At 38.5% G+C, this 12,242-nt stretch overlaps 2 protein-coding genes across 9 annotated transcripts in view; one reads left to right on the top strand and one right to left on the bottom strand.

Annotated features, from left to right (window-relative positions):
- Positions 1-120: 120 nt before the first annotated feature.
- Cask (peripheral plasma membrane protein CASK) overlaps positions 121-12,242 on the top strand; it is a 266,805-nt gene continuing 254,683 nt past the window's right edge. For all 8 annotated transcript variants that reach the window (XM_076316663.1, XM_076316662.1, XM_076316659.1 and 5 more), the window contains exon 1: positions 121-318. In XM_076316663.1, coding sequence (XP_076172778.1) covers positions 260-318 — 59 coding nt within the window. In that variant the 5' untranslated portion in view covers positions 121-259. The remainder of the gene's footprint in view (positions 319-12,242) is intronic.
- On the bottom strand, positions 6,164-10,494 carry LOC143149403 (salivary endonuclease-like). The gene is made up of 5 exons (XM_076316742.1): positions 10,456-10,494; positions 10,291-10,360; positions 10,173-10,181; positions 9,656-10,130; positions 6,164-7,023 (listed from the first exon to the last, which is right to left on the bottom strand). The coding sequence occupies exons 1-5, from the start codon at positions 10,492-10,494 to the stop codon at positions 6,348-6,350; spliced, it is 1,269 nt and encodes a 422-aa protein (XP_076172857.1). The 3' UTR covers positions 6,164-6,347.

The following is a 12,242-nucleotide window of genomic DNA, read 5'->3' as shown; positions in this document are numbered from 1 at the left end:
GGTGGAAGAAAGAGACAGAGGCGTGGAGAGTGGGAGAACCGAGGCGGCCGTGAATCCACGATACGTGGCTGCGTTCACGCCGCCGCATATTCCACACGGCACGACACGAAACGCGACGACGTCAGCCCAGACTACGAGAGAAGAGAGGCGCGTATCTGCACGCCTTCCGAATTATTACGAATTCATATAGCTTTGACGCGCCTTTTGGCGCGTACAGCCACCTCGTTCGGTCGACTTCCTCGACCTCCTCGTCGCCACTATGGCGGACGACGAGGTTCTCTTCGACGAGGTTTACGAGCTCTGCGAGATTATCGGCAAGTGAGTAATAAAACCATGAGAAAGAACGGGACAGCTGCGTTGTATCGGTGTGTGTCAAGGGTGAGAAAGAGAGGGACAGTGTCAAAATACTAGAAGACGCACGATGACAGGGTGACAGAGGTATAAGAAACTTGTTCGATGTCGCGAGAGAACATGCTTTGACAGACGCGTTTCGTGTAGTATCCGACCTCTGTTCTCATCTGTGTGTCTCCTGTGTGTATACACGTTACACACTTAGGTAGACCGTGCGTCGCAGCCTTAGGCGTATAGATGTGGTTCGTGCGCGCGCGCACGATGCATGCACCGCGTGTACGAACGATGACGTATACATGTTGACTCAAAAGGGGCGAATGGGTAACAATGCAAAAGTAGGGGAAATGTGCGCGTCTATATAGCAACGAAGCTGATCTCTGGCTGCCGTTCGCGCAAATTCTTACCAGTTTTTGGGTTCGATGAATCCCATTTGGTAACACGACCCGATCCTTTTATCGAAAGGCAAACATTGTTCCGGTTCTTGCGTACGACGTAACGTGGACAAGAAACAAACCACTGTCGCGTTTCATTGATGTTTCTTTTCATTCGATTGACAATCGAATATCGATTCGAACATTTAAAATACTCGTTTACGATCAATGTATCGAGTCCGACGTTCCGATTCTACTTAATACGCGTTAGGCGGTTACGAGGTGTAAGTGCATTCGTTTACACTGCACCCAATGTGTACAGTAAATAATAATCTTGTGCCAGATTTATTGTAAAAATATCACCTTATCTGTAGACACTATTTACTTAATAAGTATTATCGTTTTATCGTGTATCCAAGTTTATTTTTGTGCGCTACAACTGGAGCAACACCAATAAAAACAACAGGACGGCCGTAAAAGTAACGAAAGTTTAAATAGCGATGTAATTGCAACGTTAGTGTAATAAAATAGCTCGCAGTGTACACCAACGATATATTGCACAATTTTTTTTTTTCTTTTTTTTTTTTTTTATAGAAAAACAGCCACAGGGACACTGTATTACTAACGGAGTAAAATTTTTTAAAATATGTTTCTTTTAATGGAACGTTACATTAGAGAATGCCACAGAAAATTCGTTGTACGTTTCACAGTCAAATCGTACCGACATCGATCATTTAAAAACACTATTCGTAACGTGAAATTATTTTCCATTTGTTTATTTATGCTTCGTGTCCGTTTAAAAATAAAAAGAAACGTTTGTAGATAAATAACTACATTTTATTATTCATACTATTCTCGGTTTCAATTCTTATCTAATCGTACGATATTTAAAGCATTAAGTATTCACATGTGAATTGCATAACACACGAAAAAAAAAAAAAAAAGAGAAAGATAATGACACTTAAAGTCGAATAAATGTATTTTCGTACAATAGCTCGATAGCGTTGCGACAATTTTCTCATAATTCCGAGTGTTTTTTCGCAAAATTAATGAAAAATTATAAGATACGATCTCTAGGAAAGAAAGTTACCGAAAGAATGTTTGCCCAAGAATATTTAACGTACAATTTTCATATTTCGATTTACATCGCTCCTGTTCGCAACAATAAAAATTCATTTCGCTTTCTTCGATCGAAAGATTTAATTAATGCAAAACGTCTGCGCGTGAACTTTACATCATTAGTAACCAGAGTGAAACCAAATTAGTAAAGCATATATTCTTTCCTAAATGCGCTGATATTATTGCGTAAAATTGTTTCGGATCGTATGTTCCTCACTCCGGAACGTTGAATATAACGAGAACTCTACAAATAATTAAGTGAGACTTAATTCAGGGTTCAACGTCTGGCACTATTTTCCGTATGGAATGAAATTGAATGTCACCAAGTTCCTCTAATTGTAAGAGGCTACGTACACGCGACTTGTACCGTAGAATTACGATGCAAGTTAATACGGAAAACATGACTTAACTTTCAATGATTTTTCAAGTCTTTCAAATCATTTCCAGTAACGAACGAGAGCTCGAGGTTTTTCTTCCGCGACCTAGATTCACCGACGAATAAAGCTATTGACGAATCTTTGGATAAACACGAAGGAAAATTTCACTCGAACAATCATTTCCGGTGATAAAATCTATCCTTCTATAGGTTACCCCTTTTAACGAATAAAATAGTGATTGCGGTTCGCGCGTTTTATCGTACGCGATAAAGTATACGTACAGTTTCGCGACGTATTGAGAACCGGTATAATTTAAACGCACGAAATCTCGTAACTGTCTCGCAGTGAAATATAATAAAAGTATCAATATATGAAACCGATCTCTGTAATAAAATATCGGGCAGAGCCGCGCCGGGCTCTCGAACTTTCCCGTTTACAATTTAAACGGGATGTTTCGAATTACGCGACTCGGGAAACACGTATCACGTGGTTTTCTCGACAGCGTACGATTTTCAACTTCGCTCCGAACGATTCGTTTGCTAAGTTTCGGTAGCTGCGTTATCGCGAAATTCCCCAACGAGCCCGCGTTACTTCAACGTTTTCGTTAAACGGTGCATAAAGACGTCGAGCCACTCGCCAGCATCTCTTTCACCGAGAGAATGTATGCGAAAAGAATTTAAAAAAAAAAAACAAGAAAGGAAAGAACCATGTTAAATAAACACATCCGATTCACGAGGTAACGCGTCGTTGAAAAAAGAAAAGAAAAAAAGAAAGAAAAACAGAAAAATAGGGGTAGAAGTACTCTCCTTTTCAAAATCGAAGAAAAAGTGTTGCAGGGTTGCACGCAGGTCTTCTACACCTTCGTGTAGCGAATGTTGAAGCTCTTCACGAAACACACGAAATACCATTTCACGGCAAACTCTTAATGCTGGCACGTATGCATGTAGAAGCTGGGATGGAAAAGTTGGTCCGCTCTTCTTTTAGGATGCTTGTCTTACTTTTCATCCGCCTCGTAAATCACACGGGGAAGGTCGTGTGTGCAACGACTGTGTGTTCAGAAAATTCTTGCAAATGCAATTTGTCCTTGAACTTGATTGTGGATGGTCGTCTATTGCTGACCCGTTTCGGAGAGAATGGAGCAAGCAGTTTTATCGTGCGTTAACGCGAGCAAATTTTTCAACTCGAATATGGGCCAACAGTATTTTAGATTTAATACGTAATGGATTCCGCGTAATGGTATTACACGAACGTTTTTTTTTTTCTTTTTCTTTTTTTCAATGGACTCTGTGTACGCGTTTAATTTCCGGGTATTTAATATTCAACGTTGCACAGGTGGTACGTTAACGTAGTATGTTGACACCGTTCTCTGCAACTTTCGAGAAGTCAGTCATGTGCTGTTGCAACAGACATGCTGTTTGTTTCGTGTGTCATCTTCCTGGCACTCGGCCAATTGTTAACGGAGATAACACGAAGTTAGGTATGGTTCATAGGAGCAGAGTTAAGTGCCATTGATCCTAATTAGTCGTTGTCTACGAAACGATACGATGGGAAAATATCATTGCTTCAATTTACGTCTCATTTAAAATCGTTTTGTATTTTGGATCGATGTTATAATAAATGTTTCTTTCTTTTTTGTCTTTTTTGCATCGATACTCGCGGTAATGTTAATGTAACATTAGAAACGGGAAGTGTAATTTTCAAAATGGAGACAGGGACAGATTCGGAAGGAACGCGAACAAAGATTTACGAATTCTAATGGGAACAAATTTAACGTATCTTTTACGTTTATTGTTTTTTATTTTATGTATTATATATCTATATTATAGTGTTCTTATTATATATCGAATAGAATGTTTCCTTAAATAGAGATATTAACCGACAATTAATCGATCTGGTAAGAAGATATTGGTGAAGTTTAGAAAATTTGAAAAATGGATTTCTTATATCCTCAACGATAGTCGAAATATTGTAATTAAATTTTTAACGTTATTTTAGAATGATGACAATATGAGAATCGATGACTCTCGAATCGATTTCATAACCACATATGCATTTTAAGCAGATGGTGATTCATGGTTGATGTTATCCGATGGTTCTTTTCACTGTGAGACGAACGACAAATTACACCGATACCAGTTAGAATTTTTCACCAAAAACGAACAGAAAATAGTTTTGATCGATATAAAGGACCCCATTCTTCTTCGTGATAATACACACATTCGTATCTCGTGTTTGACATTGTCGCATATACACCGTAGTTCTCGTATTTATCTTCTATGATTCACCACGCTTCCCGCCGCTCTAACAACATTTCGAAAACAGGAAAAGTTCGCGATCGAAAAAGAGCATACAGTGCGGATGAACAAAAACAGAACACATAAATAACTGTACTAATATTTCCCTTCGAAATCTTCGAGGTCATTTTGACATTTTCAAACAGGGAAACGTGCTTTCAATTCTCCAACGCTATAAATGACGTTTAAACGAATTTATTTCCATACTTTTCATATACGATATATTCTTAGAAATTTTACATTACTTTTTACATTCGAGGCAAGAATGGTACGGATAAAATATTCTCGCACTGATCGCAAAAGCATTACGCTTCTGTGTTATATTTTCTGAACGAAAATATTTCGATTTATTTTATTAGACAAGATTCTTCGGTGATTTTGAACGCGAGCCACTGCAGTTTGGACATTTTCCAGAAAATCTATAAATCCAGTGAGGATCTTGCGTATTTCTTGCTATTTTTTCAACCGTCGATAAAACGAAGGTCGATTAATTGGTTATTAACGATTCGCCCAGAAACATTGGCACGTTCTTTATTTTTCGACTGTCTTCGATCATCGTGTTTGGATCGTTGGACAATTCTCATGGACAATTGTGTAAAAAATTGTTGAAAAACTTAGATAGGAAGCCCCTGGCAAAACAAAGTACGAAAGGGATGAAATTTATGCAGATGAGGGATCCGTATTACGCTCGAGTCGTTGATTCTACTTTCTCGTTTGACGTTGTCTTATGCTAACACTAGGATTGCGAGTAACTGCCAGTAGCACGTTAGTTGCATTACCTTTGCGCGTCAGTTTCTTTTTTTTTTTTTTTTTTTATCGCGAACACCAGCAGCTTCCAGAAACTTTCTAATGAAATTGGGATATAGGGCAATCGTTCGTCGTACAATCGTACCGCGTCGGTTAAACATTGTCAATATTGACTAAAAATAAACAACATGTTAATTATCTCTTGGAAACAACTCGTTACAAAGTCTTCGCCGATAAATTAAGATAATGAACTGATTAGGGAAAGACCTCATAAAGGAACAAGAATTAAATCGATAAACATACTTGTCTGTGTTTACAAATGAGAATTTAATTATTTTGTTAATTATATTCCTAATCTTTAAATATTCTATCTTAACCAGATTGTCGATCAAGAGATTGTCAACGGTATTGAATTTTTAATTTTCTAACACACAATTTAAATAATTTCAAGTGCTTCTCGTTTCGAAGACAAACGTCTACAATTTTCGCGCGTTTCCCCTCGGTTCGTTAACCTTGTTAACAAAATTTTCCGTTTCCTCTCGAGCACGCGTTTTCGTGGCTCCTTTTCCCCGTTTTTAAACGAAACTCTCTTCTTCGCTGTATTTACCGAAGGAAACTGCAAACGATTAAGACTCGAGACGTTCGAAACGTATCGCAATTTATAATATATTAAAACGTCAAAGTTAACGATAATTAAAACACAAGAGTCGTTGGCAACTTCAAAGACGTATCGAAGTATATATAAAAAAAAAAAAAGAAAAAAACGTTTCACAGTTCTATATATTAAACGACATATCTCAATATCAAAGATTCTCGCGCTCGAAGAACCCGTAGCACTTTGATGTCTCGATCGTCGATAAAACGATGAAAAAAACTACCGAGTCGTTGACGATATTAAGTTATTCGCGCAAACGTAACGCAATCGTGCGCGTCTCGACGTACATTAACGCAGCTACGTGTTTTTCCAAGGACCGTTTCCATTGAAACGTAGTATCCCCGAAACTGTGTCGAGAGTTAGATTTGGCGAGTGGTTCTCTTTCGAGCGATCCGTAGTTTTCTCTAGACACCGCAGAATTTCTATATACAATTTATATTAAAACACCGATCACATTCAACGCCGGTATGGTCGGTATCTGTTTTCGAAGGATGTCAATGGGACAGGCGTACGAGACCCCCTTCTTTATGTCGGTTGGATACCAGTGCAGCCATTTTATTTTCGGCGTTAACGCGTCTTTGCACAGGTAAACGCTGTCGGTGATCGATGTTATGAAAGGATCGTTCAGTCCCACGAACGCGGTACCCTTTTTGCTCAACGGGTCGTAGATGATTTTCCAAAAGAATTTCGGCACGATCAGAGATCTCGAGTCGCCGAATTCGGCCAATTGTATATTCCGTTGACGTCCGTTAACGTCCGCCATGGTCATCTGACCGTGAACACCCGTGTAAACTTCGAGGTCCAGGTAACGATTTCTGGTGAAATTTCGTACACTCTGCTCGAGGTGCAGCCAGTTGCCGCTGTTGAAGGTTACCCATTGGGGTGCCGCGTTTAGGTAGGAGAAGGTGGCGTCCTGTTGGCTACCGTAAACAAAATCGCCCTTGGCCGCCAAGTGTCCGCGCGAGAGAAATTGTTTTTGGTTTACCAGTCGGCTCGCGATATCGCCCGACTGCAGTATATTCCCGATTATGTTGATCTGAGCGTTCCAGTTGTAGAGCCTCTCCATATTCAGTTTGTCAAAGTAAGTCCCGTCCCTCCATTTGTTAGGCCTAAAGTACGTGAGAATTAATTCACCGCGGCAGCATGTAAATTGTGTCGTTATCAGTTTTCTTTGGAGCAGTTCACCGAGGCAATTACGGCCGTTTCGGTCCCGGTGAATAATGGAAAATGTTCCAATGGAACCCGCGAGTCGTTTAATGTACTTAGCGAACGCATGGAATTTATTTAACCAAAATCAATAATTTCACTCGGAACCGTAACCGGCCGTTTATTATTTCTGCAGTTTGTCGCATCTTTCGTACCACCGCCACGGGTGAATGATAAACTAAAATAATATACGCGCGGCGGCATACAATTTATGCACCGTTGCAAAGTGTTTTACAACTTGTACATTTTACAGATACGTTGGTACGTTGGGGCACCTAATCCAGATTTACATTTTTTTTCGTTTTTTTTTTTTGTTTCTTTTTTCCACGAGGTAATTGAAATTCGATAGATTAATTTACGCGCGATATAATATTACGTATTACGCACCACGGATATGGATTTCATTTTCGTATATTGTACTCTTGCATTTCATCGTATTATTTTACTTCGTTATCGTTTTTCTTTTTTTTTTTTTTTTGTTGTTTTTAGTCATTTTGAAAACCGCAAACTGTTGGAAACGAACGGTAATGGTAAATTGTTTGGTACGACCGCAATTAACGTTATGGTTTTTTTTTTTTAGTACAACGAGCTTTAATCCTGATAATTTATTCAATTACGTTTTCAACCGCAACGATCGAAATGCAATTGCAGACGTTTACGCGTATCTTCCTTATCGTGATTGAAAGTAAGCTGTCGGTTTTTTTTATTCTTTGATACCGTACTATGGCACTCCATTCGAGTGAAAAATATTAACTCGATGATTCGATGAAAATGTTGAACTTGTTTTTATCGGTGTAGAGTAACGTCGTTTTGTCTCGTATCTTTTTTTTGGAGATAAAATCCATTAAAAAATATAATCGAATTCAACCGTGTGATACTCTGAAGGAATCTTTCGTGTGGATCGTAAGTGACCGAAGCCTTAAGGCATATTCATACATCGCGTTGGGTAACCGTCTGTCGAAAAAGTTTTCAAAGGGACCGACGAATGGAACGACGACAGACAGTGGACGTCTACGTGTAAAAATTATTGAAAGATATATCGACGGTTTGTCGACAGACAATTGTCTAAACGAATGAATAGCATAAATCCGCGTTAATTGAGCGTGTACGAATATAGGCCGAGTTCAATTTAAACGACTTGAAAGGACGAACTTGATGAACACTGTTCTTAATTATTCCTAACTATTTCGTGGAACTAAATTGACATTAATTACAAGAACAATTGATAGACTTATTTATAATATATTTTCTAATCTTTTCATCTCGATAAATCTTTCACTTTCTTTTATTCTCATTTTCATTAAATTTTATCCTTGAGAAACCTTTTCCACGTGTGTTTAACATTTTGCACAATATTTATCTTTTATTTTCACTGTTATCCACTTGTAAAATGTTGCTTCGTATTCAACATTCTTACGAATTATCTTAACTGTCTAGTGTCTTGTAGTTTGTATGTCTGTAATTAAAACAATGTAAAATCTTCTTTTTTGCTTCCCCTACTATTTTTCTTTCAATATATTTAATTGTATCGTAGCTGACACCAAGCTATCACGTGCCATAACAAATATCAAAAAGTAAGCCAGAGCTTACAAATTTTAAATCGAACAATAATAATTTCATGACGCGACGTTAACTTTTTCAAGTTCCTGGTTTTCACTCCCGACAGAATACACTGACGTACGTCTACCAATATAAATACCATTTAGAGTATCTTTTTGCCATGTACGCTCTAAAATAATCCGTCTACCAATACAAATACTATCTAGAATATCTACTTGGCATGTATTCTTTAAAATAATCTGTCTACCAATATAAATACTCTCTCGAATATCTCCTTGCCATGTACTCCCTAAAATAATCTGTCAGTTTATCGATATCTGTCGGTATGCGTTACTCAAAGAAGATAACACTGATATGATTTTCGCTTACATCATTGTTTCAAGGAATCAATCAATCCATCCGCACAGAGAGTAATTCCCTGACCGCGGTTGTCTATTTTTGAGCGTTCCAGTTTCATTAAACAGTTCTGTCCGTTAAAAATATTGAAGGCTCGTGAAAACTATTCTTACACGAGTCGATTCGTTATTTGGTACAAAATCTCCGAGTTTAAATTGTTTTAAGGTCATGTTAGCTGCATTATGCAAGTGGAAGCGCGTAGTTCTATTAAGAGAAACATTCGTGACTCGATAATTCTGAAAAATTAGTGTTTTTCGTATCCGTTCCATGAAATCGTTATTAAACTACGTTATTCTTACGTTGCCTGGGTATCTATACCTTCGAATTAAAAAATTTAAAACAGACGTTCACAGGTGTCGAATTAAAAACCATTCAAGTAAAGGGAAAAAGTTATTAGAATTTCTCAAGGAAAAATGTCTCTATTTGTTTTCTATTCTAAAATCTAATTTTATCTTAAGAAACTTACTCGGTTCGTAAATAGATGCTTTAAATCGATTATCAAAGAATCTAAATTTTATATATTTATTTATCTTTTTTTCTTCGACGATATTTCGACAAATGAATCTGGTCTACACTTACCTGGGGTACCCAACCTGAACACTGCCATGATTCTTGGTTAACGTGAACTTCGTGTAATAAGTCTCGTAGGTATCCTCGTTGCGACACACTTCTATCGTCGGCAGGAACCAATTATTCAACTGAAAACCAATTCCAATGGAGCGATATCGATTCAGACAAAGCTGCTGCGATCTCTGATTGGTGGCTGTCAGCTGGACCCGACAAATGAGCGATGAAAAAGTTCGATCGGTCCCGTCCAACTTGAATATTTTGTCACCTTCGCATATGGCCTTCACTTGTTTAAGACCGGGTTTATCCTTGATAAAATTATCATTGCCAATACATGCCATATAAATAGATTGTCCGGTGGATAATTTCAGAACGCTCGTGTCCCCGTCGGGATAAAAGAATTGTCTTCCATTTTCTCTCAAGATCAACGGTTGCGGGTTCTTCAAATCACCGTGTTTATCGTACTGTATGGACACTTCGCAGGTCCCTGAGAAATTTCAACACAATTAATACGCGTGATAACCGGTACCACTTATCACTGTTACAATTTTGGGAACGATTCCGTTACCGGAATATACCACCGGCAGAAAGTGATACGTAAACAACAAAAACAGCGAAAACATGTTTCAAAATTCCGTTGTGTGTACAGCTTATCGATCTTGGTACTCGAAATCCTGTTGCTCGGGTTATTCTTCGCGTTTTATACTTGGCCGCCAACTGTAACGCGTATATTATTTTTTATCTTATTAGGAAACTTGAGTCTGATAACGGACATTAATGTAGAGGTGAAGTAACGATAATTGAAGATTTACTCTGGAACTGTTTGTGATTTTTATCATCGGGGAGTACATTGTTTCAATTTGCAATTTCCAACGTAATCTTCATCTTTGGCCTTCGTGTGCTTCTATCTGCACGTGATAGCGACGTCTATTGGTAGCTCGCGATTATTGTTGAACGAAATACCGAGATCAGTAGGATCGCGAGGATCGTGATTTATCTTCCACGGATAGAAAAACGAAAAGCCAGTGTCACGAGTCGGGGAAAGAAAGAAAACTGACGATCTCGAGGGCTCTTTCGGACGAGACACTCGGGCAAGGATACCGAGTGGCACATCCCTGAAAATCCTTGTTAGCAATTGGACCTTTCGGGCGCAGACGGAGTCAGAGTAACTGGCAACCGGCTATTGTATCTTCTCAGTGGATTATACGAGTCGAAACTCTTAAAGAAATAATTGTTACATTTTATAACTTTTATGGGTAATAAAGCTCCTCGTCTATGTCGGTTCTGATTAAGGTTTTATTACCAGTCTCTCTCGGTTATACATTAGTGTGTAAATGGTGTAACGATTCCAATTGTACAGGTTTTACGTCAGATTTTCATTATTCATTTCTCCGAAATGTATGATTATATACGTATGTATAATAACAGTTTTACGATGACGTTTATAAAACTGTCTATAATCGTGTATCACCTAGTATAATTTATTGTCGATACCAAACAATCTAATCTAACGATCGATGTAACAATAAGTCTGTTTGATAGAATTTTTCTTCAAAGATCGTTTCGTATTTTTCACTTCGCAAAGAAATGACGATGGAGTCGATAGGAGAACCGATTTGAGAATTGATAAATTAACATTTTACAGCGATAGTCGATTAATTGCTCACGAAGAGTAATTAATCGTTTTAAGCAGACTTACCGTTATATCGAAGTTCAGATTAGATTATACGGTATTAATAATCAATTATACCAGATAGTAGTTGTACGATTGTTGAGAATTTACAGAAACAGATGTACAGTAGAGGGGAAACATATTATTCGTATAGCTGCCTCGGTCCCGTAATACTCCGTTAACTGTTAACATTAAGGAGGAACTTCATCATCGAAGTAAACTCCTCCACGTGGTCTCGTTTACACGCGCACGTTCGTCCGAAGTTTATCCGTAAAATGGGCTGTCACTTGCCCGGTTCGTTTACACGGAAGAACTCGCACCTGGGACGCGCGAAATTCGAAGTTCGAAGTTCGTTCAATGTATCCGCATCTTGGGAACAATGGGGCGTCGTTTCGCGTCTGGAAAGATCTTCTTTGATGCCGGGAAGGGTAACTTGATTTCATCGAGTCGATCTCAGTGTCACGTCTAAGTTTCAGCGGATCAAACTTTCTCGGTTCAGTATTCTCGTCCATGCGTCTGCCACGATCTGACACCGAAGTCTGGTTAACCGCCATCGCGATCGGAAGAGAATTAAATTTTCCTGACAAGTACAATAATATACAACCAAGTGTACCAACGCGAACACCGCGACCCTCGTTTATCGTCCAACGAGACGATTAAAAACTGTGAAAAAATTCGTATTATAAACGATTCTCGTAAAAAAACCATTGAGTACAGTTCCGCCAGATTCGTACATACTATATTTGCGTTACAATTTAGTCGGTACACAGGCCGATAGAACACGTAGCTGGGTTTACAATGCACTCGAGAAGAATTACGCAATTTTTATGGCGGTCATCGACCTATCCATGGTTTATGTACGTTTTGTAAAGAAGTTCCGTACGGTGGAAAAATGTCAAGCAACTTTTGCTGGAAAATATTCCAGAT

Source organism: Ptiloglossa arizonensis, chromosome 7 (genome assembly GCF_051014685.1).
Source record: "Ptiloglossa arizonensis isolate GNS036 chromosome 7, iyPtiAriz1_principal, whole genome shotgun sequence".
NCBI lineage: Eukaryota > Metazoa > Arthropoda > Insecta > Hymenoptera > Colletidae > Ptiloglossa > Ptiloglossa arizonensis.
This window is presented reverse-complemented; position numbering and strand designations above follow the sequence as displayed.